Source organism: Acipenser ruthenus, chromosome 25 (assembly GCF_902713425.1).
Source record: "Acipenser ruthenus chromosome 25, fAciRut3.2 maternal haplotype, whole genome shotgun sequence".
Classification (NCBI taxonomy): Eukaryota; Metazoa; Chordata; class Actinopteri; order Acipenseriformes; family Acipenseridae; genus Acipenser; species Acipenser ruthenus.
In genome coordinates, this window is record NC_081213.1 from 24875913 (window position 1) to 24900950 (window position 25038).

The 25038-nt window shown below is 36.1% G+C and overlaps 1 protein-coding gene across 1 annotated transcript; it reads left to right on the top strand.

Annotated features, from left to right (window-relative positions):
* The first annotated feature begins 14119 nt into the window (after positions 1-14119).
* Positions 14120-24634, top strand: LOC117971364 (sodium- and chloride-dependent GABA transporter 1). Its single transcript, XM_058999812.1, has 15 exons — positions 14120-14533; positions 15789-16193; positions 16487-16618; positions 16950-17050; positions 17253-17362; positions 17456-17588; positions 18091-18225; positions 18313-18416; positions 18971-19095; positions 19631-19743; positions 20456-20587; positions 20932-21034; positions 21228-21328; positions 21603-21770; positions 22574-24634. Exons 2-15 carry the CDS (start codon positions 15956-15958, stop codon positions 22676-22678), a joined length of 1800 nt encoding a protein of 599 aa, XP_058855795.1. The 5' UTR covers positions 14120-14533; positions 15789-15955; the 3' UTR covers positions 22679-24634.
* Positions 24635-25038: the final 404 nt, after the last annotated feature.

Sequence of the window (25038 nt, forward strand, 5' to 3'; positions counted from 1 at the left end):
CTTAAAAGACTGAACTACCTAGATAAATACACTTAAATATACTGTATAATCAATGTTATACAGCCTACTGGTTTCTTCATAATTTTATATAAGTTTATATACAGCGAGTGCTCTTTATATATATATATATATATATATATATATATATATATATATATATATATATATATATATTATATATATATATATATTATTTGTTTATTTAACAGACACCTTTATCCAAGGCAACTTACAGAGACTAGGGTGTGTGAACTATGCATCAGCTGCAGAGTCACTTACAATTATGTCTCACCCGAAAGACGGAGCACAAGGAGGTTAAGTGACTTGCTCAGGGTCACACAATGAGTCAGTGGCTGAGGTGGGATTTGAACCGAGAACCTCTTGTTTACAAGCCCTTTTCTTTAACCACTGGACCACACAGCCTCCTTATATATACAGTATATATATAAACTTCCGAAAATCGCTTTGCGTATTATCTTTTTTCTTTTATGTCAGCACATTGACATGTACGCTCACATTCGGCTGACAAAGATTTAGCAGGCTTTTGTTTTTTCAGATACAGTCGCTTAATATTTGATAACTGATGCACCCGAGATTAAAAATTACTATGATTTAAAGTTTCAGATACAGCCCAATTGCACTTTCAATTGTTAATTCCAGAATGATGATGCGGAAAGATCATCATTTCATGAAGTTAATCAGCATTGTTATTCTTTGTTCAAATTTTCGCTATACATCATTAACGGCTTTGATTAGTCATCTGTCAATCAAATTTGGTAGACACTGCACTGTGAACCGGTAGCTAGTTCAACCAATGAAAAATGTAAAAAAAGAAGAGAGGCGAAACCAATGGTTGAATTGGAATTCACTTTCAGGAATTCACTTTCTTGCAAAATAAATGATTATAGATAAAGTACATGTGGTTTATTTACTACGCTAGGTGTTGGCATTATATGATTTTAATCTCTATCATTCCCTCCAAATCATTATTTGCAGACTGAAAAGTTCAAAGCCTAATAACAAAAAAGGAAGGAATAGGAGGATTTTGGAAAAATCAGGAACAACTGAAAAAAAATGCTGCAGGCTATTTCCAACAGCAGTGATTTCCTGAGATAATAATGCACCTCTTTGCAGCTAAGTTAATGGATTAACAAAATTTAAATCTATTACTGTGTGAACAAGTGCTATCTATTACCAGTATGCACAGTTGGGCAATGTAGATCCATAACATTACAGTTTGTAAGAGGAGGTAATTGCAGATAATGGAAGAGAAAGCAGAAACTATGTAACCCAATACATTATATATATAAAAAAAAAAGTTTCACATTGAGCTGAGAAAATAAAGGTACCTTATTTCTTTGTACTCCCTTTTTCATAACCGTATACTATTTCCTTCAAGAAAGCATATTACAGTGGCTCACCGACTGTGGGACTGTGCCTCATGCTGTAAATAATTATGCACCAGTAAAAAGCAAATGCTTGGTAGAACAAAGTGCTTTATTATTTTTGAATAAAGCACTTCACTCGGCTCTCAGTAGATGGCAGTATCATATATTATGGTCTCCTCTTTTTAACTCGGAATAAAGTGCATTTTCCGAGGGGTTAAACACTAAAATGTTTATTGGAATGTGGCTATAAAAGCACTATTTTCAAAGCAATGTTTATATTAATGTACAAACATTCAGCAAAATAGCTCTTCTGCACAGTGTTATATAAAATGACGGCCTGGCACAAGTCCGTCGAAAAGCTATCCAGGCTGTTTCCATAGTGATGAAGAGGGTTTGCAGGGGATAAGGGGAGCTGCATGGATAAAAAAAAAAATCCAATTTTGCAGCACCAGGGAGTCAGAGCATTGTTTCTTTGTGGAAAAATGTAAATTTTTTGTAATGTACGCCTCTTCTTAATGAAACTCCACAGTAGTAAAAGACAACTGAAAGACAAAAGACCTAATAATGTACATCAGTTTTTTTTGTTTTTTTTTTAATTTAGTTGTTGCCAATTAGTTTTTTTATTATTTTCTCCCCAATTTGAAATGCCCAATTATTTCTAGGCTCAGCTCACCGCTACGACCCCTGCGCTGACTCGGGAGGGGCGAAGATGAACACACGCTGTCCTCCGAAGCGTGTGCCATCAGCCGCCCGCTTCTTAGCACTCTGCAGACTCACCGTGCAGCCGCCTCAGAGCTACAGCGTCGGAGGACAACGCAGCTCGGGCAGCTTACAGGCAAGCCCGCAGGCGCCCGGCCAGACTACAGGGGTCGCTGGTGCGCGGTGAGCCGAGGACACCTTGGCCGACCTAACCCTCCCTCCTCCGGACGACGCTCGGCCAATTGAGCGCCGCCCCCTGGGAGCTCCCGTCCACGGTCGGCTGTGGAATAGCCTGGACTCGAACTGGCGACATCCAGGCTATAGAGCGCATCCTGCACTCTAGCGAGTGCTTTTACTGGATACGCCACTTGGGAGCCCCATCAGTTGTCTTTTAACTACTGTACAGAACATGGGAAGTGGACAAGAAACCTATAGTGTGAGGAACTGCTGAAACCTTGTATAACAGCCACTACAGAAACAAACAGAAAAGACACATCACATCTAACATGCAAACAAAACACTACATTCAGCTGTCTGCGACTATTTTCACACAGTGTATTTCCAAGAAAGGAGAACAATTTAAGCTAATTTAAATCTCCACAGAAAGCACATAGCTATGATTGCACTCACCTCAAACTCGTTAGGCAATTATTTGACATATCAATCACAAGTCCATCAGCAGCACAGCCTATTAATTCAGTATGCCTTCTCTTCATCATCAACTGCTAATAGGCAGTGTGGCTCTGTTCTGGGACATGTTTACATTCCATCCAGTGACAAATTGTAACTCGAGCATCAATACTGCTCTCAGCTCCTATCACTCTGTGTTTTAGAATTCTTATGTTGTCCTAGATTTGTTAAAAAAAAATGTTAAAATAAACCTAAGTGCCTTTTGAGCTTTATAAGTACCTTAGGTATAATTACACTTTACAACATTTTTTTTTTTTTGTATAAATTTTACGGTAGCTTGTTGTGGATATAATTTGAACAGGGACTGTGAGTATTGGGCTATTTTCAAATGTTCTTTACAGTGCATAGAACTAGTATAATAATCTTACTAAAAATGAATTAATAACAGATGCACACATTAAAACAAACATGTATTTGATGTTGTAATGGTTTTCTTTTCAAAGCTACTAATGAACTGAAGCCGATTTGATCTTTTTAATATAGTTTCCAGTGCTGCATTTCCACGGCATCCCCTCATTCTACCTCAAATGATCACGTGAAGGAACGCAGAGGCATTGAAAACACGCAAATCATTGGAAAAGCATTGATCGGTTATGGTGGAACCCAATTGCTTTGTAGCTTTCTAGTAGCTATTCCAGTGCATCAAGTCACTGAAATGCACATTGAAATATCGACTAGGAGCCAATGGCATTTAAACCGTTTTTTAGAACGCGGTTATAACAACATTTTGAAAGTATCCGTAGTTCTCACTCTAAAATAATTTCAGCCACCAGCAATCCAACATGATACCTATAGCAAACCCAACATGTAACATATTGCTTATTGGAATTAAAAAAAACTCTTTCGTGTCAAACAGATTTGACAAATAGGAAATTCGATTTTTACGCTTTCGTTTGTAACCAGCAGCTTTCATTTGAAAGCAGTACCTTGATATTTGAATGCATATAAACAACATGCTCCACATTCTGTAAAGTGTGTCAATGTACTGATCCCTGTTTCTTAACCAAGGAAGGTGTGAAAAAACCTGATAGAAAAGCCCCGGGTCATTTCTGTTCTTGTTCAAAATATTTCCTGGGTTCCGTTTCTACAAGGTTAAATGTTTTCTGGCAGATATTGCAGCTTACAGTTTTTCCATGTTGGTTTAAGAAAAAAAAAAATCTGCAAAATCCATCTTAAGCTGGTGATGGATGCCACAGAAGACTGCTCCACATAAAAACTATCTATTTAGGCTGCAGCTGTGGTCAGTATCTGCAGGCAATCTGTGTCTACAAGCTAATGAGCTAAAAGCAATCCAAGTGTTTGCAAACAGCATAACTTGGCACACCTACATACAACTGGTTGGCCGGTGTTTGCCCAAAAGCCGTAGGCTTCAGTGATTTAGGATCTACATTTCTAAAGGCACACATTTGTGACACATCAAAAAAGAGTCTGTCTTCAGCCAAAAAGTGAAATGCAGAAAAAGGAATCCCAGAAATCAAGATAACATACAAGGATATCTGTGTTTGATGTTGTTTGCTGTGGTGTTGCGAGCCTCTTGCGAGGTCGTCATTGTAAATAAGAATGTGTTCTCAGTTGACTCATTTGGATAAATAAAGGTCTTTATTGATTGATTTGAAGGCTGGGAGCATTTCTTCAACAGTCCTAGGTGGCGTAGGTTGCATATACTGACATTTTTATCCTGTTAAAATCTACATGTAACCAGTGTTAATGACCCAGATATTTGACAATGCCCTGATTCTGCTACCAAACCTATTCAGTATTCTGTAAGAGAATCTTGACTCTGTTCTACCCACATGCAAATGTTATGAAAAAACAACCAATGATTGTAAAAATGAAGTAAAGAATATATGTAATTCCCCATTTAATTATTTTTATTTTCATGATATATATATATATATATATATATATATATATATATATATATATATATATATATATATATATATAAAAAAAACAGTATTCTATAATATGAGCTAAATTGCACCATTCACTATCCCTTCATTTGCATGAATGTGTCATAAAGTATGTGATAACATGTAACTCCTAAATGCCATTTTTTTCGTAATGCAACACATTTATCATCATTTAGCAAATTAAATGACAAAAGTAAATGATGACTGATCACTTTCTGCTTTGCTATCCAGTACATTTTTGTGTTGCAGCTGAACAGCAGTTCATCTGTTTGGGGTCTAAATTAAACAGGTACACAGGCCACAGGAAACTCATCTGGCAGATAATGCCTCTGGCAAAATATTTCTTTTGATTTGCACTATTAATCTTCTCCTGCATGATTAGCAGCATACTGGTGTCCAGAGCCTATTTAAACAAGCTCCTAAATGAATACGTTGCATGTCTTGTAAACATTAACAGAATCTCGGGCTCAATAAGCGTACTGCACTATACTTGCTAGAAGAAACACATTCTTGTACCTTTTGTCTGGACAGTAATGTTCTAGTAAGCATTGATTTTTCCTTTTTTTGAGCAGACAGATTAATATAGTTAGCAATGATGTATGAACAGTGTGTGTTTTTTCTTTTATTTCTACTAGACTAAATATTTTCCTGCTGTTGCTGATTGTGTAAGTTTGCCCTTTCCTTGTTAAACACTGCTACCCACACGTGGGACTGAAATTGTGTGACAGCTAGTGGTTTATGGAAGCCAATTTTGCCCCAGATATGATATCTTCTTTTGTTGTGGCTGGGAGGTCTATTCATTATCTTACTCCATTGGAGAAAAGAGGGCCTAAATACATTTTCTAGCGGTCGCATGTCCAAGATCTCCTGACACATGACTAGTTCAAAGTTTTACAAGCTATCGTAAGGTACCAAAGAAAGCTTTCTGGGCTCAGAGAACTATATGGCAAGGCAAAGAGCATCTGTTCTCTTATTCTCTGTGCAGTAATGTGAGGAGCTGATGAGGTGATGTTTTTGGACAGCAATTCTACACCAGTTGGGCCTCTCGTTAATGTTCTTACAGTGTCTACAAGAAGCTACAGCTGTTGTAGAACTGCTCTATTTCTTGGTTTTTTTTGTGCTTATTTGGTGTTTTTGTGAAGCTTGTTTTGGCAAGTATAAGAATAAAATGCTGCTTCCAATTTTAGGCAACTAGGATAACAGTTAATACAGACTGTAAAACATGTTGTTTTACATTTCCGACAGAAATGCTGGGCTTGGCGACACAATATGGTCTGGCTTGCTACTGTAGCTGTGTCAGGTAAACCTCTTTGGACAATATGAAGGCCCCATAGGTCTCAACAAATCTACTGTGTTCCCTCTGGCTCTTTAGTGAATCGTTGAGGGAGTCAAGATTAAATTGTCCCTGTGTTGCTATGCATTAAAATGAATTCTTACTCAGAAATTATTATTGTAGTGTGCAAAAATTGACAGGTAAAGCATGGTTTGAATACTGCATTGTCCTCTTTGCATACAGCTTGACAGATTGAGTACAAAGGAATGCTCTGCAGTTGCTTTATTAATTTGAATTAACCTTACCATCCTAATCTGCACACTTCATAGACTTTCTATAAAACTTAATGAAGCTTCGGCTACTGACATAGTGAAATCCCAAAGGATTCAGTAGATGAGCGTCGCCAAAATGAAATCTAGCTGGTTTATTGTTTAGCAACAGATATATAAATATTAAATTATTCAACTTATTTGTTCTAGGCTGTTATGTCACCTGGTGAAAAGACACATTTGATTCTTAACCTCTGTCTGCCTTCTGTTGATGTACCTCGTATAATAAATAGCTATATGTACTGCACTGAATTGGGTTATATATAGCATTTTAAGACAAAACATAGCAACTGTATTTCTCGTGGTCTTTGATTAGTACAATACCAAAACCTGAGACTCCCCTATACTAGTGGTGAGAACGTGGAGACCCTGCTTCTAATCTCAGTTTAACCACTGACTTGTGATATGAGTGACAAGGAAATCTCCACATTTCAAAAGAGGCAAGCTAGCCTCTCCCCCCCCTAACTTTAGAATAAAAACACACGTGTTTTATTTTTAAAGGAGCTCATAAAACAAGCATTTAATACCCTGAATAAAGCGAGAGAAAAAATATCTGTGACTTAATAAGGTAAGAGAAAACATTACTCAAGGAATGAATCCACAGCACTGCATGGTTTGACATCTTTCCTACTGAAGACAGGAAAGAATTGCAATTCCCGTGCTGGGTTTTGTTTAACTGATGTATCACTTATTTGGCGCTCGTCCCTTTTCAAAATGGACACTGAAAATCACCACAATGAGGTGTGCAGAAGACTACACAGCATTGCCATCAACAGACAATATTATTCACTTTCCATCTATTAACACTGAAACTAGTACATAAGAATGCATCTAACTCAAGCAGCACATGTATTGTGTTACTAAAACAAACATTCCCTTGCAACTGTATTATGCTCAGAAAATATACTCATGCAAGTCTTTCAATCTACTGTAGCTATCATCATTCTAACAGTCCTTCATGATTTTTAAGTTATATCTTTGAACGCTGTGAAGTTCTATTGTTTTGTTCCATTTTCGCACTGTACAGCAGGTGCTTGTATCCTGTTACAGAGCATCAGCCACTGTCAAATGAGACACATCAATCTACCAACAACCAGCACCTGGCTACCATGATCCAGGGTAGCTGTAAGCATCATTTCATGTCTGGGGTATTGTAAATAAATCTTCTCAGTGAAGAATGGATGGATGTCTCTATTTTACAGATGAGATCAAACTATTTTTAGTTTACATCAATAGCTGAAAAAGTAGATTTTCTTATATCCCATCCAAGCTTTTTTAAGATCACTTAGGACCGACATTCCAGTTTGCAATTGTATTTTATTTTGTTCCATCCCAATGAACCACTGTATATTTTAAATCCAATTTTTTCATAAAAGGAAATACAATATAATACTTGGTCATAAATGCTTTATCAATACTTCAAGACCACACACTTGAAAAGACCCTGATTTTAAGTATCATTTATTTATTTATTTTTGGTTTCATAATCAAAGCTAAATTATAACTGTTGGAGAATTGTTTTTGCAGATATGCTACAAATCCTCTTTAAAAATATGCTGTAATTATTCGAGTCAGTGGATGGTATTCATATTCATGATTGACAGTTTCCATAGCCGAGTGATCTGTGGAATTTGTTTTGAAAGAATCCACCAGCCGGGCGTTTACAAAAACTTTCTCCAGCACAAAGGGCTTTCATTCCCCCCTGTCATCTGTTGGACAGCAACACATATTTCAGTCTCATACCAACCCAGTGTAAAAGAGGAAATTGAGTATTGATGCTCCATCTGGAGGGATGGCTCCATGCTACCTGATCTCACTGCAAATGGAGATGGTACTTATTCTGCTCCTTGAAGCTGTACGTCTCTGAGTAGCTCTGACAAAATAACCTCTTCTCGTCATGGCTTAAAAAACAAGGAACTCGATTTGTTAAAGGTAGAATAAAAGTGAAAAAAGAAGAAAAAAAACACAAAAGACATCAATAAAGTGCATTACTAGGTTCACTGTCTATAGTTCCTTTTTAAAACTTCAATTTTTTTTCACAAAGAGCAGAAGCTATGTAACTAACTATGCACAGATTCAGTCTCCTTAAGTGAACCCGTTTCCACTTCTCGAGTTCTTTAACAAGAAATGTTCCAAGTATAAGCTGCTGCTTTAATTACCTTAGAGTGATATTTCATTTGGCATCTCAGTGGCATGCCCTTTCTGTTTCATTTACAACAGAAGCATTGCAGATTAAATTCAGTAGGAATTCTGCAGAAGCAATTCCAAATCAGCTACGAGTGGCTGAAGCACATTTACGTCTGAACAGCAACACCACAGATTTACTCATGGGTCAGGTTAGTACAGTCTGTATCAATGTTGTTAAATTAATTTGTATGCTTTTGTGTTGTTCTACTGAATAATTAGTTACTGTTAAAGCTGACATGCTTAAGACGAACAACTGTATCGTGGGCCTAAAATACAGTATATAATAAAAATCAATGCCTATCAATTAATGTGTGTAATTTATTAAACACACAACATAGAGCAAAGCACCAGTACAGTAAAACCAGTGTTAGTTTGACAAGCTGTGTGAAATGAAAATCAATATTTAACTTTAAAACCAAGGTCACTGATAAGACCTCAGACATGATATGATTGTGTAACTAGTTTTATTGACAAGCCACTCTTCCACAGTGCAGACGCACAACACATCCTGATAGAAATCATTTTTTTCTGATTGGTTAAGAATTTTGTCCACAGCAGCATTTCAAAATGATTCACTCACTTCATGACTACCAGGGCCGAATTAACCTATACGCAAATTACGCTACAGCGTAGGTGCCCCGTGAGGGCTTGTTTGTATCAGAATATCTCATAGAGAGCTCAAAGCAACCCACGAACACAAATAAGTGAGTCTCAACTGGGCTAACAGACCACACTGTAGTGAGTGAACTATCCTTAAAAGTGCAGAAAATATAAACCGTGTTCACAGCACTGTATTGGGGCATAACCGTAGAACTGTATGAGAACAATATAGACTACATAATAACCGCAGACAGATGGACACACTGATGACGTTTTTCACATTTTTATATGGCAGCTCCACAATCGGGAGAATATATATTTTTCCCTCCATAATGAATTATAAAATGCAACGCCAATCACATTGAATATAAAAGCTTTTATTATTATTTTTTTTTTTATTGCAATTCTTAAGGTTGCAAAACCTAATTTTGGTTTGAAACTGGAAAATGAATGGTTACCATGCACAGGCACTGACTGCATCTGTATTTGTCACCTTGTTTTTTTTGGTGCAAACTCCATGGCTGAACATGTATTTAAGACAAATAAAACCGTGCTCAGTTCTTCTCAGTGCTGTGAAAGAGTGGGCTGGAAATGTCCGCTTCCCCACTCCATATACAATTGTCTCTCTCACACTCTCTGTCCCCAACACAGGGCCGGAGTAACCAATATGCCAATAACACCATTTGCCATAATATGCATAGGACCCCCAAAATATGGGTTAGCGTAGGGCCCCCACCTCTTTGAATCCTGCCCTGATGACTACCCTAGATAAATGTGGTCAAACAAATTATAAGAAAACTGCAATGGTTATGAGAGACTGCACAACTCCCTGTGCATGTTGTTCCTTCACAACCTGCATTAAACTGTTGGATTCTTGTCAGTATTGATTGAAGCCTTTCAGATGTTATAATCTTCTGTAGCCTGCTGTATCAGTCACCATTGCTTCCAACAGCACATGCACGGATCAGTATTTTCATCTAGAGGACCATTCCTTAAGGATGCCTGACACAGTTCTCCTTTCAGTAGGGCTGTGGTATAGACTCAGTATTTCCACAATATAGGGATAAGATATTTATACTTATACAATGATGATCTTGAAAAGTAGTCTGTAAAGAATGCAGGTTTGAGGACAGTAAAAATACAGACATTTAAAGTGAGTTGAAATAAGATTACTGTGGCTTGCTGGCAACTGACTGACAGCTATAACTCGGGCTTAAATACACTGCAGTCCACTTCAGCTGGTTCAGCTGATTCACTTAATATTGTCTCACTGTGTGTCTCTGGTCAAACACTTTTGATGCAAATCAAAGCAAATAAACCCTTTTTTTTATTGACAGTCTGGAACAAATCAGTCTTTATTTTTTTTTGGGGGGGGCGGGGGTTGGCCTTATCTATCTATCTATCTATCTATCTATCTATCTATCTATCTATCTATATATATATATATATATATATATATATATATATATATATATATATATATATATATATATACACACATGGTACCATTTGCATTATAGATTTGAATCATTCAGTACAAATCATGCATTAAATCTGAAAATTGAGCTCTAGTAAGAATATCTAATTGCCACCTCATGTGGTGTCAAAGGTTCTGTCTTCAGTTGAGCAATCAAGTGTGTTGCCCAATTCCGCTTTGCCCAGTTTTTGAAATTGCACTGCAGGTTCATTAATGTGTGGCATGTTTCATACCCAGTCCCCAGAGGGAAAGTAAACCAGATGGGATTTGAAATGCTAAATTCCATGTTGTATCATTTAGTAGGTTAGTTCACCCCTCATTTACTTACCGTTTACTTACCATCTGTCATTATTTCAGTGATTCAGATTGCATGCCTACATTTTGGATCTTATAGGAATTTATTCCAAATTGTCATAGGGACCTTTACCAGCCTTGAGGTAAATATTTACTCCATATTTCATAGGAAATTTAGAAAATACAAATATACAGTAGTTACATGCACTGTAGAAATGTGTTTCTACATATAACTGTATCATGGGATACATACAAATGAAAAAATAAATTACAACATACAATAAACTAGGATACTTTGACACTAATTAACTTTGAATGTGATAAAGTATATTATTATACTGTAGTACTGCATGTGGTTTATCATTGTTCATGGGGAAGGGAGGGGGGTCAGAGAAGACTAGAAAAGACAAGGAACATAAAAAGTACAAAGGGATAAGGCACAGGGTATATAAACCATTGGAATTGGGTACTCATTAACTTCAGTAGTACAATACAGGAGCTGCTTAAGGGTATGATTTATGGGGCTGAAATCTTACAGCAGGCACCTGCTCACAGCTGAGATTTTTGAGGACTAGTGCAGTTCAATGAACAACCTTCTGCCCTGCAACCTAAAAAAGAAAAGGTAGGAGAATGTCTTTTTACAAAGCTTTTAACTCATGAGGGCAGCAGTGTGGAGTAGTGGTCAGGGCTCTGGACTCTTGACCGGAGGGTTGTGGGTTCAATCCCCAGTGGGGGACACTGCTGTTGTACCCTTGAGCAAGGTACTTTACCTGGATTGCTCCAGTAAAAACCCAACTGCATAAATGGGGAATTGTATGTAAAAATAATGTGATATCTGTATAATGTGAAATAATGTATAATGTGATATCTTGTAACAATTGTAAGTAGCCCTGGATAAGGGCGTCTGCTAAGAAATAAATAATAATAATAATAATAATAGGGCTCTTGACTCTTGACCGGAGGGTCGTGGGTTCAGTCCCAGGTGGGGAACACTGGTGCTGTACCCTTGAACAAGGTACTTTACCTAGATTGCTCCAATAAAACCCTAACTGTATAAATAGTTAATTGTATGTAAAAAAAATAATAATGTGATATCTTGTAACAATTGTAAGTCACCCTGGATAAGGGTGTCTGCTACGAAATAAATAATAATGAGTTATTAAAAGATGGCTTTCTATTTATTTTTATAAATAAAAGCATGTTTAAATGCGCATGTAACTGTTGTCAAAGAAGCCAACAAAAGAACAGACAATGTAACCATCAAACAGTTTATATTCATCTTTGAAAAGCCAAGTAATACTTCAATAAACAATTCCTACTTTTGTCAGTAGCCTGCAGGACCTGTTGAACAATCCTTTCAACTACATAGGCTTAGCCAGCACTGACTGTGTGATGTACAACAGTACACGAGTTAATAGGTGTTTAAATATTTATTGAGCAACAGTGCTTTTTAGCAGGAGGTCACATTCTGTTTTTGCTTAAATATTGCTGTTAGTGACAATGACACTACCAGAAAGGCTTACATTGATATATACATTGGATCTTACAGGTCAGCATCATTTTTTTGACTTCTTGAAAACACAGTGCTAGATTTTTAATTTTTCAAAGATGTGTTTCAATAATGGCAGTTATACTGTCAGTTAATGTCCAGGCAAACGTTTGACAGGTGCACTTTCCAGATGGGAAAGTTATAAGACGTCATTGAATGATCAATCTTTCTTTTCCTGCACCGTTCTGTATCGTAGATTATTCAAAGGAACATACTGTGTGGTGCATGTCATTCGCATGTGGGATTGCTTGTTGTGGTCTGGTCTATTATAATAACATATCAACAGTACAGATTTCTTTGACCGTTTCTCTTAAATAACTACCGGTAATTTCATAACTTTTTTTCCCTCTTGAAAACCGTCCTGCCGATTGCACAAACATAAATCCACAGGACGACCATACCAGTTGCATATTCATAAATTGCTACCTGCTCTTGTTGATATCGATTCTTCACACGCCAGTGGAACAGTTGCCATCAGTCCTTGGCACGCGTGTCATGTGACATTCCAGACGTTCGGCTAAATCTTACAAGCGTTCTCCTCTTAAATGTAGACTTTTTTTTTCGGAGGGGGATCTTGAAAAAAGTTTACGCTGCCATCAAAATAAGCAGATAAATGTGAAAGTTGTTTTTAGGTGCGTTATGTAATTGATCATGCTTTTTTCTCTTATGTAAAAAGTAATGTTGTCGTTGTTATTATTATTAATAGTCGTAGTAGTATTATTATTGTTGTTGTTTACCAAGTGTTGAATGTTTGCTGTATTTCAATTCTACTTCATTAAAATGTCCCTACTAACACGGTGGTGCCCAATCCTCTAGCGGGAAACTGTTCATTTATCTCAATGTGGGAGTTAAATTCTGCATTTAGTGTGTTCAATTAAGTTCCCTCACAAGGGCATTTTATTTCTGGAGACAGCAAGCTAAGATTATAAGCATCGTTTTCAATTTATCTCACACCTCCAGACCCCCTTTATTGACGAATTTCCTTATCACATTTTGCCAGAAACTAGACCACGGTTGACATCGTGTTTGTAATATGCCAGTTTCAAATAACTGATTGTCTGGCAGAAAATTAGTTTACGATTTGCTCACCAGAACCAATTTTCTGCACCAGCTCGTTGTTTCTGCCTCCAGTATTTCGTGACGGGTGCAAATATGGTTGTATTTTACCCTATCATTGTTGTTCAATCAACAGTGAGTTACATATATAAAGTGGGTATTTGGTGGATAATAATAATAATAATAATAATAATAATAATAATAATAATAATAATAATAATAATAATAATAATAATAATAATGTTTTTTTTTTTTTACGAACCTTAGCTAGATAATATTTGTCTAAAAGCGCATACTGTACTCTTAATTTCAGACTTTCAAAATAAATCTAGTTTTACTGTATTAACCTGTTTGCTACATATGCATATAAGTGCATAGCTGTTTCATGTTACATCTTGTTTGAAAATCAAATGCAATACTTTCAGGCGGTACTAAAATGTACGCTAGTTGGCTCCTATCCAGCATCAGATGGCATCCATTGTATTGAAAATCAGAATCAAATCAGGTAACTGAGTGAAAAATGTGAACCTGCTCCAAAAGAAAAAAAAAATCAAAAAACTTTACGAACTGCCACACTTGATCAAACGCAAAGCCACATTACATAAGGCGCCATCTGACCATGACCACAAATGCTGTAAAAAAACCCACTATGTGAAAAACCCAAGCCAAATAAAGCCTTGAGACAAGAAGATGCTCCAGTCGAAAACCCGCTGCGATCTCAGTGGTAGATATGTTGTACATGGGGAGGGCTGACTTCCAGATGACATTGACGCTATGTAGATGAGAGTGTGGATTTGTGCTTCATGAAACGTTTCTGGTTGCTGATGTTAGACGGTGGCACAAGGAGAAGAGGCTGCTCCTTCTTTGTGTTGGGGTTTACTTCAGCACCACGCACCTGTGGACAGCATCATTCATAGAGGCACATTCTCATTTCCCACCAGGATAACGTCCATGGTTGTTTAAAAGGCTTTTATTGGAAAAAAATAAACTTTCTTTGGTTGGTCCCACTACTTTAACTTCAAGAATAAACTGCGGATGCCTCCACAACCAACGCACTGACAGATACGACGATTTTGCTGTGAGTATTTCTGTTTGGTTTCTAATCAGTAATTAATACAGTACATAAATAGAAAACATTTGGAAGTACTGAAGTTATACTTGTTTTTAGGATTTTTATTTATTTATTTATTTATTTATTTATTTATTTATTTATGTTTTTGCCAAAAAAAATAAATATAAAGTTTTGTTTGAAAAAAGAAAGCCGTTTATTTGATCCAATATTTCCTTAAATGCTACCCAGATTTAATTATTTTATTATTTGCCCACTGTAATAGGCAAGTTATATTTACAACAAAGAGGAATAAAGCAGCATCTTTTTTTTATTTTCTAGCCCGACTCGTGTTTCAGTGCTAACAGTAAACGCTGTCACTTTCGATGTTTGTCAAAGCCACTGAATAGACTACCTTGGAAGATTTGTCAGCAACATAACATGAAAAAAATAATTTAGAAAGTAGCGAAAACATTCTGTCTCCTTTAAAAAAAAAAAAAAGCTACCTGTGTGCAAACCTATGGAAAGGAGTTTAAGCAAAGCTGACAAAGGAGGAAAAAAGAGCGACCATAGCTGGGTATTTTAAGACTATGATATGAAATTCACCATCAGTTTAAAATGTTAACATGCAGAATTATCTGTTTTTGGAAAGCTGCAATCGTTATTAATCCAGTGTAATTTTGAGGGTAGTGTTTGCCACGTTCATGTGCAACTCGCTTTGCTTTGGTGATCATAGTAAGGGGATAGTGGATGATGTGTTTTGCTTTGGTTTTCACAGTACTAAAGGGATGCAGCTGGTCTTGATCTTTAACATCGTTTTACAATTAATGTTTTTGTATCTTCCTTCTTTGATATTTTGAGCTAAGTCAGATGTGTTAAATGTTAAAAGAAAATCTGTGGGGAAATTGTGTAAGAGCTATCACACGTGTTTTTATTTTAAATATTTTTTAAATTCGGTAGTGGGGGTCAATAGAAGTTGAACATTTGGTAACGTTGTGTACGAAAGGTACTACTCATTGGCAACACAGTACATTGCACCGATACCTTCTTCGCTGTAGAGTGCAATAGCAATAATATAACATATATATAATATATGTTTATTACTGTAACTATTCTCGTAAATCTTGTCCATTGGTATATTTTGCCTGGTTATTAATTTGAAACATTCCTAATTTTGAAGGAAGGTATTTTGAAAGAAAGTGTGATTGGGGGTTGATCTTATTTGTGTATAAGACACTGGTTTGTGTATAAGACTCAATGCTAACGACTCCATATCTGTTTTCAGGTTAAACGCCTTCCTGGGTGACACTTGTTAAGGTGAATCAGCGCCTATTTGTTTTACATTTATTTGTCGGTCCCAAAATTGGGTAAAGAACCGCGAAGCTGCTGTCTACGTGGTCTGGTTCTGAAATCTCCCGTCCGTCTGCCAGGACCTTTGCCAAACCAAGAGACATGGCGACAAATGGTACTAAAACCACAGATGGACATATCTTAACTGAGGTTAACGAGACACCACCTACTAATGACAAACCAAAAACGCTGGTGGTGAAAGTGCAGAAGACGAAAAAGGAGCTTCCCGAGAGAGAAAATTGGAAAGGAAAATTTGATTTCCTTCTTTCTTGCGTGGGCTATGCAATCGGACTGGGCAATGTCTGGAGATTTCCTTATCTGTGTGGCAAAAATGGTGGAGGTAAACAAGATTTCGTTGGCTTCAAGGAGTGTTAAAAAGGGGTACTGTACAGAATGTTCTTTAACCCTCCCTTCCACCTGTACATTAATACATTATAAGCATTTGAATATTTATAAAGGTGGACGAACAATTAAAAATAGTGATATATTGATTTTAAAATTAGTTTATATATTAATATTTAATGGTTTTGTTTAAAACAAAAAAAAAAGTTTAACAGAATATTGTAATTACAACTGTTTATCACATCTTAGAAATGTAAAAAATACAATATTTCTTTATTACTTTCTGTCCAGGAGCCTTCTTGATTCCCTATTTTCTGACCCTCATATTTGCTGGAATGCCCCTGTTTCTGCTCGAATGCTCCCTTGGTCAATACACGTCCATTGGGGGACTTGGAGTCTGGAAACTCGCTCCTATGTTCAAAGGTATTATATTTTAAAAATGAAACCATTATCTTTTCAACCATTGCAATTGAATGCATTCGGTGCTTCATGTTGTCTGTTATTATTAATTCCACAAACTGTAATATGTAAATTACATCACAGTATAATTGTAATGGAAATGACATTTCACATATTGTTCAAATTAGTAAAATAATATGGGCAGAGTTACATAGTGTATATGCTTTGGATGATTTGTCATTTTATTGTGCAGATTCTCTGTGTTTACACTGGATATTGTTTTAATGAATAAGATCATTTACTTTTTGAATCATCCTTATTTTAATGTACAATCCATTTTTTTTTTGCACCATAGGTGTGGGTCTAGCTGCTGCTGTCCTGTCTTTCTGGCTAAACATATACTACATTGTCATTATTTCCTGGGCTATTTATTACCTGTATAACTCCTTTACCACTGTAAGTATATTTATTTCCATACAAATTAAAATGTAATTATATTCTATAATCTATACCAGTGAAAACAGTTTGCATACAGATTCTCAAATCAGTTCATGTGCATGTGTTCCTTTATTATAATGTTCTGCAGTAGCCAATTTGGTTATTAAAACAAGTTCTCTTCTGGGTTTCTTGAAAAGTCACTTAATCCACTGTTTTCCAGGAGCTTCCTTGGCAAAGCTGTAATAACCCATGGAATACAGATCGATGCTATACAAACTACAGTATTGTAAACACCGCCAACCTTACAAGTGCAGTCACAGAGTTTTGGGAGTAAGATACTATCATTTTTTTGTAATGTTACAAAAACGCATTCCATGCTGAGGGGTATAGATATTTGACATATTTTTGTAATTGTTTTTGTAGACGCAACATGCATCAGATGACAGATGGGCTGGATCAACCAGGGCAAATCCGGTGGCCGCTAGCAATAACTCTGGCAATTGCATGGGTTCTTGTGTACTTTTGTATCTGGAAAGGTGTTAGCTGGACTGGAAAGGTGAGGGACAGGTGTTGAACAATAAAGTATACACATTTAATCATACAAATAATACAATGTTTAAAATGTAAAAACTCATTGGGTCTACTGGTATTTCAAATATTATATTTACAATATTAGGAGACCTTTACATGCCCAACATTCAATAATAACACAAAAAAATGCAACCCTCACTGCTGTAGATCCACATATCCGGTTTTTAAAAATCCCTTGATTAGCCCCATATTTCTAACACCACAATTGCTGTGGTGTAAAACCCTCACATTAATACAATTAATACATTAATGCAATTATGCTAATTTACTAATTTACTAATTTTTGCAAAGTTCCTACTTTTCCTTATTTTTTTTCTTGGGTCTAAGACACGTTTAGCAGATTGACATACAATCCCACCCCTCCCCACACCCCGCCCCAAACAGATACTTAACTTACATTACCAGGCTAGCATAATAAAACAGTGTTTTTTTGATTAAAATGATGTCCAAATGATTTTGTTTTCCAGGTAGTTTACTTCTCTGCCACCTATCCATACATCATGCTGTTTGTTTTATTTATCCGTGGAGTGACTCTCCCTGGTGCCAAGGAAGGAATCCTGTTCTATATCACTCCTGAATTCAGCAAACTTAAAGAATCCGAGGTATGGCTCCCAGGATTCCCATCTCTCATATAGCGTCCTGCCCTTGCTGACTGTGCCCTGTTAAAACATCTACTTTTCATTTCTCAGGTATGGCTGGATGCAGCCACACAGATCTTCTTTTCCTATGGGTTGGGGCTGGGCTCATTGATTGCCCTTGGAAGTTACAACCCTTTCCATAACAATGTATACAAGTAAGTGGGGAAAAAAAGAATCCTGTGCAACTAATAATGATTAATGTTGAAATAAAAATATGCCAATCAGCAGAGACTACTGAAAATGTATACTGTACAATGTCAAATAAACAGACTAATGGGGGCATGTAAGCAGTCTGGTTAAGTTGATTTTCTGGACAACTATCCAACTGCAGGCACCATGCTTTTTAGTTTTAAAATAATAGACTTCTCCTTCTAAAAGTTTCCTATAGCAAAAGCATAGTGAAAGCATGCTAATGCATAAGCAAGTATTGTAAAGCCCAGAGAGGCAAGGTAAAAGATATTTTTAAAAAATGGTCAACTATGGTAAATACATGGTATAACCTTGGGAAAGGCATGGGAAGACTATTAAATGACTGTGCAAATGCACCATGGTAAACTTTTATAAGTGTCTGGATAATGAGCTCCAGATAATATACTGTGTATACAAAGTTAAAATATTTTTATATTCTATACAATCAATTTAAGAAATGTCAGTGAATGTGGTCATCTGCAAAATGGAAATAAATACTATGCTTTTTCCTGATCCATAGGGACGCCATAATTGTGTGTTGCATCAATTCTGCTACCAGTATGTTTGCTGGCTTTGTCATCTTCTCCATAGTCGGCTTTATGGCCAATGTCACAAAGAGGCCAATAGCAGATGTTGCTGCATCAGGTAATTTTTTTCCTAATAAATAATGAAATTGACCATGCATATACTGTGATTTATCAGTATAATAACAGATTAAGTTTTTTTTTTTATTACAATTCGATACACTGATAATATGGCAGAGATGTTTACATCAGATTTGAAAATGAGGTGTTTGTAATTCAGCCCTCCAATACATATTTCCTGTTTTGTAGTATGAAGCCATGCAGTGAATAAATATTACATTTCGGCTATTGGTTTTAGTCACGTTATCTTCTCTGGAGGAAGAATCTGGCTTCAGATTTGTTTGTTCCCATTTCTTTTACCCCTTTGCAATAGTGTCTTCCCCTAGGAGCTGGTAATTCTCTGTCATCTCACTGAGCCAAATTATCACCTCTATTTGCATAACAAACTAAACACAGACCTTGTGAACCTGAAACAATTGATTTATGTTGTACAATGCATTACAAATAGCATTGTATCTCCCAGAATATGTCCTCTCACTTTGACTATATCTAAGACCCATGACAGCACATTTCAATTCTATATGTTTTTTGTCAAGGTCCTGGATTGGCCTTTTTAGCTTACCCAGAGGCAGTGACGCAGTTACCCATATCTCCACTGTGGGCCATTCTGTTCTTCTCCATGCTGCTTATGCTTGGGATTGACAGCCAGGTAACAGTGTTCTGCATTTCTTCATTTCTAAACTGACACACAGGATGTCATTTTGAAGAAAAGAGTGCTGTAATGTTTAGCTGATAAATGATCAAAGGGCTTGTGCTCAACTCCACAGAACACTTGGAATCTCAGTTCATAGCATTCACTGCGGGTGCCCTCTGGTCAAAGAGAAATATTACCTGTTACAAGAAGAAGACCAGCACTCACTTCACATCTTTTAAAAAAAGATTACATTATTTAGTTTTTAAAAATGTTAGACACAGCCGCGTTGTGGCTAGAAGCCTTCCTCATAATTTTAACTGAAGCTTCAAGAATATAATGCCACTGTTATTTCCTTTAACTAAGTAGTTTATTTGTAAATGATACTATTGCTTTTCCCAGATTTGCCTTTGCAATTACACTTCACAGTCTCAGAGCTTCTGTGGTAATTAGTGTGACTACCATGACCAATTCTCTAAAAAAAATTATTTAATTAAGGTTGAAACAAAAACCTGGGCTTTTAGAGGTATCCAAGGGCAAGGATTGAGAAGCCCTTTCATTAAATGGCCATTGTATTTATTTCTATAAAGATTTGTAAGGGATGTTATACCCATTTAAAGTGGTCATTATAATTTTATATGTAATGTTACAGAAATGTTAGTGGTAAAATAAAGTTATTTATTTATTTATTTTTAAATCTGATTAATAACCTGCATAATATGTTTCTTAGTTCTGCACAGTGGAAGGATTCATAACAGCTTTGGTTGATGAATTTCCAAAGCTTCTGCGTCCCAGAAGAGAGATCTTTATTGCAGTTGTGTGCTTCGTGTCATATCTAATTGGGCTATCAAATATCACCCAGGTAACCTTTATCCTTATTATTTAAGTCTGACACTTAAAAATGCACAAATGCACAAATGTTAATATATACTTTTAAGCTAATAACTATTGTGAAAGTCATTTCTAAATAAGAACAGCATTGCAATAGCAAACAAGACTCCAGCATTCTTATTTCTGTTAGGTTTCTGATTTAAGTAAATGTACTATTCTTCTGTATGTAAACTGGAACTTGCTCTTTGTATACAGTAACTGCTATCAATAACAACCAAGAGAAACTGTTTATAATAGTATTATAATAGAACATTGCGCGCAATACAATAAGAACTTTGTAGCAAGGCTTATAACACAATGTTGTAATGTCACCAGGGTGGGATCTACGTGTTCAAACTGTTTGACTACTACTCTGCCAGTGGAATGTGTCTCCTGTTCCTGGTCTTCTTTGAGTGCATCTCCATATCCTGGTGCTATGGTATGTATTAACTTATAGTGACAGATAGTAAAGTCAACTAAACTTGCCCTGCCCTCATAGGCAGTCCGGTCCCCACCTCCTTGAACAAAAAGCCTAGCAATGGTAATGTGGCAGATATTGAAATACATTACATGCATGCTTGTCTAATAACACACATGAGGTACATCCCCCTCTCGCTTGTGTCTTTTTGAAGGTGTTAACAGATTTTATGACAACATTGAAGAAATGGTTGGATACAGGCCATGTATCTGGTGGAAACTGTGCTGGTCTATCTTCACTCCTTTAATTGTAGCTGTAAGTTATCTTTTGTTTTACTTTTAATAGTGGCCCAGTGATGTAAAGAAGGAAGCATGTTAATTTCACTTATACACACAAGCTTTCAAGAGCACATACAGGAGCTCCCTTTATCGGGTGAACTCCAGATCCACCTGATGGAACACTGTCTCAAAAGTATTGAAAGCTTGCATGACAATCATACTAAATGCAATTAAAAACAAGGATAATAAAATCAGCATTTGTATGTAATACAACTCCTCTTGTGTAACCCTTTCTGTTTCCTCTACCCCAGGGTGTATTCTTCTTCAGTGCTTTCCAAATGGTTCCGCTAACTATGAACAACTACGTTTTCCCAGCATGGGGTCAAGGGGTTGGATGGTGCATGGCTCTCTCTTCCATGCTCTTAATCCCTGGCTTTATGGTTTACCTATTCGTCACGCTAAAGGGCTCTCCAAAAGAGGTAAGGAAATTCTCTGTATAATTTTGATAAAATCAAATACAGTAGCATGCCAATGGACAAAAAAAAAGTTTTTGTTAACAGGCATTTAGATAAAGAGGAGTTTGACTGGTAAGGTAGGTTGTGTAACATTTCACCAGTTCCGATGAAGAGGGTTGCGTTGTATCCCAAACTCCTAGTTTTTTTTCCAGTTTCAAAGATGTGCATGCATTGCTGCAGTTCAGTCGTATACCTCAAGATGTCCATATATCAACCCCAATTAAATTGATATAAAGAATAATTAGGAAATGAACACAATAACTGTGGGCTAAGCTTAACACATTCCATTATGATGAGGAACAATTCTGGTCATTTTAAAAGAAAGTATACATATTTACAAGGATTTAAATAAATGTAGTCAGTTATGCACCCTTGAGTTTGAATCAATCTCACAAGTGAAATCAGTTAAGTAGTCCCAACTTTGTGGACAAACCACAGCACTATTCAACAAAATTGACCTACCAGCTTTGCTGGCAGTCTCAAAGAACTCAAGGATTGAATGGGCATAAGGACTTAAATTCTCCCTCACCTCATAAGAGGGCGGTTCCTCCTGGGCAGGCTTGAGGTATGCTCGTGGGGCAATGTGGGTTGGTCACCTCATTGCCACTGGATAGCACTGCAATTCATCCATTCAGGAGTAAGTTAATCAGAAAATAAATAAATAAATACATATATTGATAGACAAGTAAGATCTGTGTATTATGCAGGAGGAAAACCGATGTACATGTTATACAGTAACTGAATCGTTTTAAACTATGTGCTTCCAGCGCCTTCGACAAATGATTCAGCCTTCAGAAGATATTAAGAATCAAGGGAGTGGACCGGAGCATGCTGAGAATGCCAATCCTGTCATCGAAGAAGCCTACATCTAAACCTGTTCAAAATGTCAACTCTAATGCAGAAAAAGTAATCATGGTTGTACGTGACCAAGGACTTACATGTCTGAAAAATATTTACCTACCTCCAGGGGCAAAATTTGAGAAACCTGATTACAAAACTTGTTTTCTTATTTTATTTTATTTTTCATTCGTAAAAACCTACCCAGCAATGTCCTAGTGATAGTTTGTATTGCATATGCAAAATGTAGACTGTTAGGGTTTCTAAAACGTTCAGTTATATCCATTGAACTACTGTAATTTGAACTACAATTGAAATTGGATGCTGGTGTATAATATGTTAATTCGCAGGACACCACAAGGCCCAATGTGATACAATTATGTCAAACTAACTTTTATGGTACTGTATTTACATGTTATTGAGCTATAAAACTACATACTATTACTGGAATCATTTTAGAATAGAGTAAGTTTGATTGTACAGTATATTAAGAAAATGTGTAACATTTTACAAACAAGAGCTGAATACATATATTTAACAGGCAGGTAAGAGCAATATAAGATTAAGTTTGGAAACTAAGGATTTATGAGTTATGCTTTTTATGGGAATGTGCAACAAGCATGGCCAAATGGTATGTGGCTGGAATATCTTTATATTCCAATGGATTGTATTTTGTAACACAAACATATGTTTTCATCCACAAGGCTGGGACCAATAGTCCTTTAGTACATGGCCAGTATTGACAGCTATTAATGGTAACCCTTAAAATGAATTAACACCTGTCACCAAATGAGATTAATATTGGGAAAGACTGTTAAACTTTGATCTTACTTTTATAACAACTTTGTATGTTATCGATTTTTCTTTTTAACAATTGCTGATTTTTAACATTTCACAGCACAAAGACATTTTCCGTGTAACATCTAGATTTGATGAAACTAAAAAAAAAGCACCTCACCATATCATTGTGAAGCACGGGCTGATCTTTTCATAAAAGAAACATTAAAACTGTGATGGCCCATGAGCTGAAAATCCAAACCTGCTTCTTTCATTAATGTGCCAACCCTCAGGTACTGAATTGAATAAGAGATGGTGGAAGTGACCAAATTTCTCTGAAACTGTTATATTGATATGTGCTATGAAGGCCTTAAGCCAACAATGAATCAATTTATTTGAAGCCACAGTTTACTTAAATGACTGTGCAATTTTTTTTTTGTATCTCTTAAATCTATGCTTAACAGAAGGGGTACCAGTGATAACTACAATTGTCGGCAGACTACAGGGCACTTACATTACCGGAACAAGATGTTTTGATTTTTATATGAAATATATTAATAACAGTACGTTGGCACTAAATATCTAGAGAGAGTTGACTTTTTTTTTTTTTAATTGTCCCTATTTATATAGTTTACCGGTTAAAAGCACATAGCTTTAATCCACAAACAATTGCCAATGTATCTACTTTGAGAACATGTTAGTTTGCTTCTATGGCAGCTATAAGTGACAGGGATCTGGTTAAAGAAGTCATTTTTTTTCTTTGCAAAGCTATATAACTAAAATGTGCAATGAATATATGTCTGGTGAATTTTGTATAACGTTACCATACTGCAGTTTTATCTCTTAAATTATGTTGTAAAACTGTACTGAGTAAAACATGTAACTGTAAGAATCTGTATGACCTTTGAAGTTTTTTTTGTCTAAATGTAAAACAAAAAAATAACAATTTGCTGTTTTCTGCAATAATATGTTGATCTCAGAAACGTAAGCACATAGCTAATGGAAATGTAAAAAAAACAAGTAAAAAAAAACAACATAGTTACTACGTCTAGTAGAAAAAATTGTTTTGTATATTTCTGACTGTTTCATGGGCCTAATGTATAATAATCTATAAAAATAATATAACATGTAAATGTCTCTAGATTGTGTTATATGAAAAAAGCATGATTGTCATATATGTTTCCAGACTTTCAAATAAAGACTTTATTATGTTGTGTGCTGTCTCATTGGTCTTTTTGTATATATATTATTTACAGAAATTGCCTCTAGATTATCCACTCAAGGGTAGTCCTAGTTTTAAAAATGAATGCAATATTATAGAAGCATGTTCATGGTCATCTGAAGCAGTGATTATACTTAAACTGTGACAAATTCAGCACAAATTTAATAACCTCACAGTCCATTATTTGATAGGTTGAGAGGCATATGTGATTCTCATTCACGTTATCTGTTTATTTATGTATTTGTTTATTTATCCTGTAGATCCTAAAAATCCTAAAAAAAATTAATAATAATAGTATATCCTGCCATGACATAGCCCCAAAGGGCGCACTTGTAATTTAAGAACAACGATTTTGAGACGCAAACCTCCCAGCGAAAATGTAAGCCCAGCCCACAA

Excerpts from the sequence above, each read along its gene's own strand:
- LOC117971364 (XM_058999812.1), top strand. The coding sequence starts at position 15,956 with ATGGCGACAAATGGTACTAAAACCACAGATGGACATATCTTAACTGAG. Across the intron at positions 19,744-20,455 it reads TGCTTGGGATTGACAGCCAG|TTCTGCACAGTGGAAGGATT; the intron begins GTAACAGTGTTC and ends TATGTTTCTTAG. Across the intron at positions 20,588-20,931 it reads GGCTATCAAATATCACCCAG|GGTGGGATCTACGTGTTCAA; the intron begins GTAACCTTTATC and ends TAATGTCACCAG.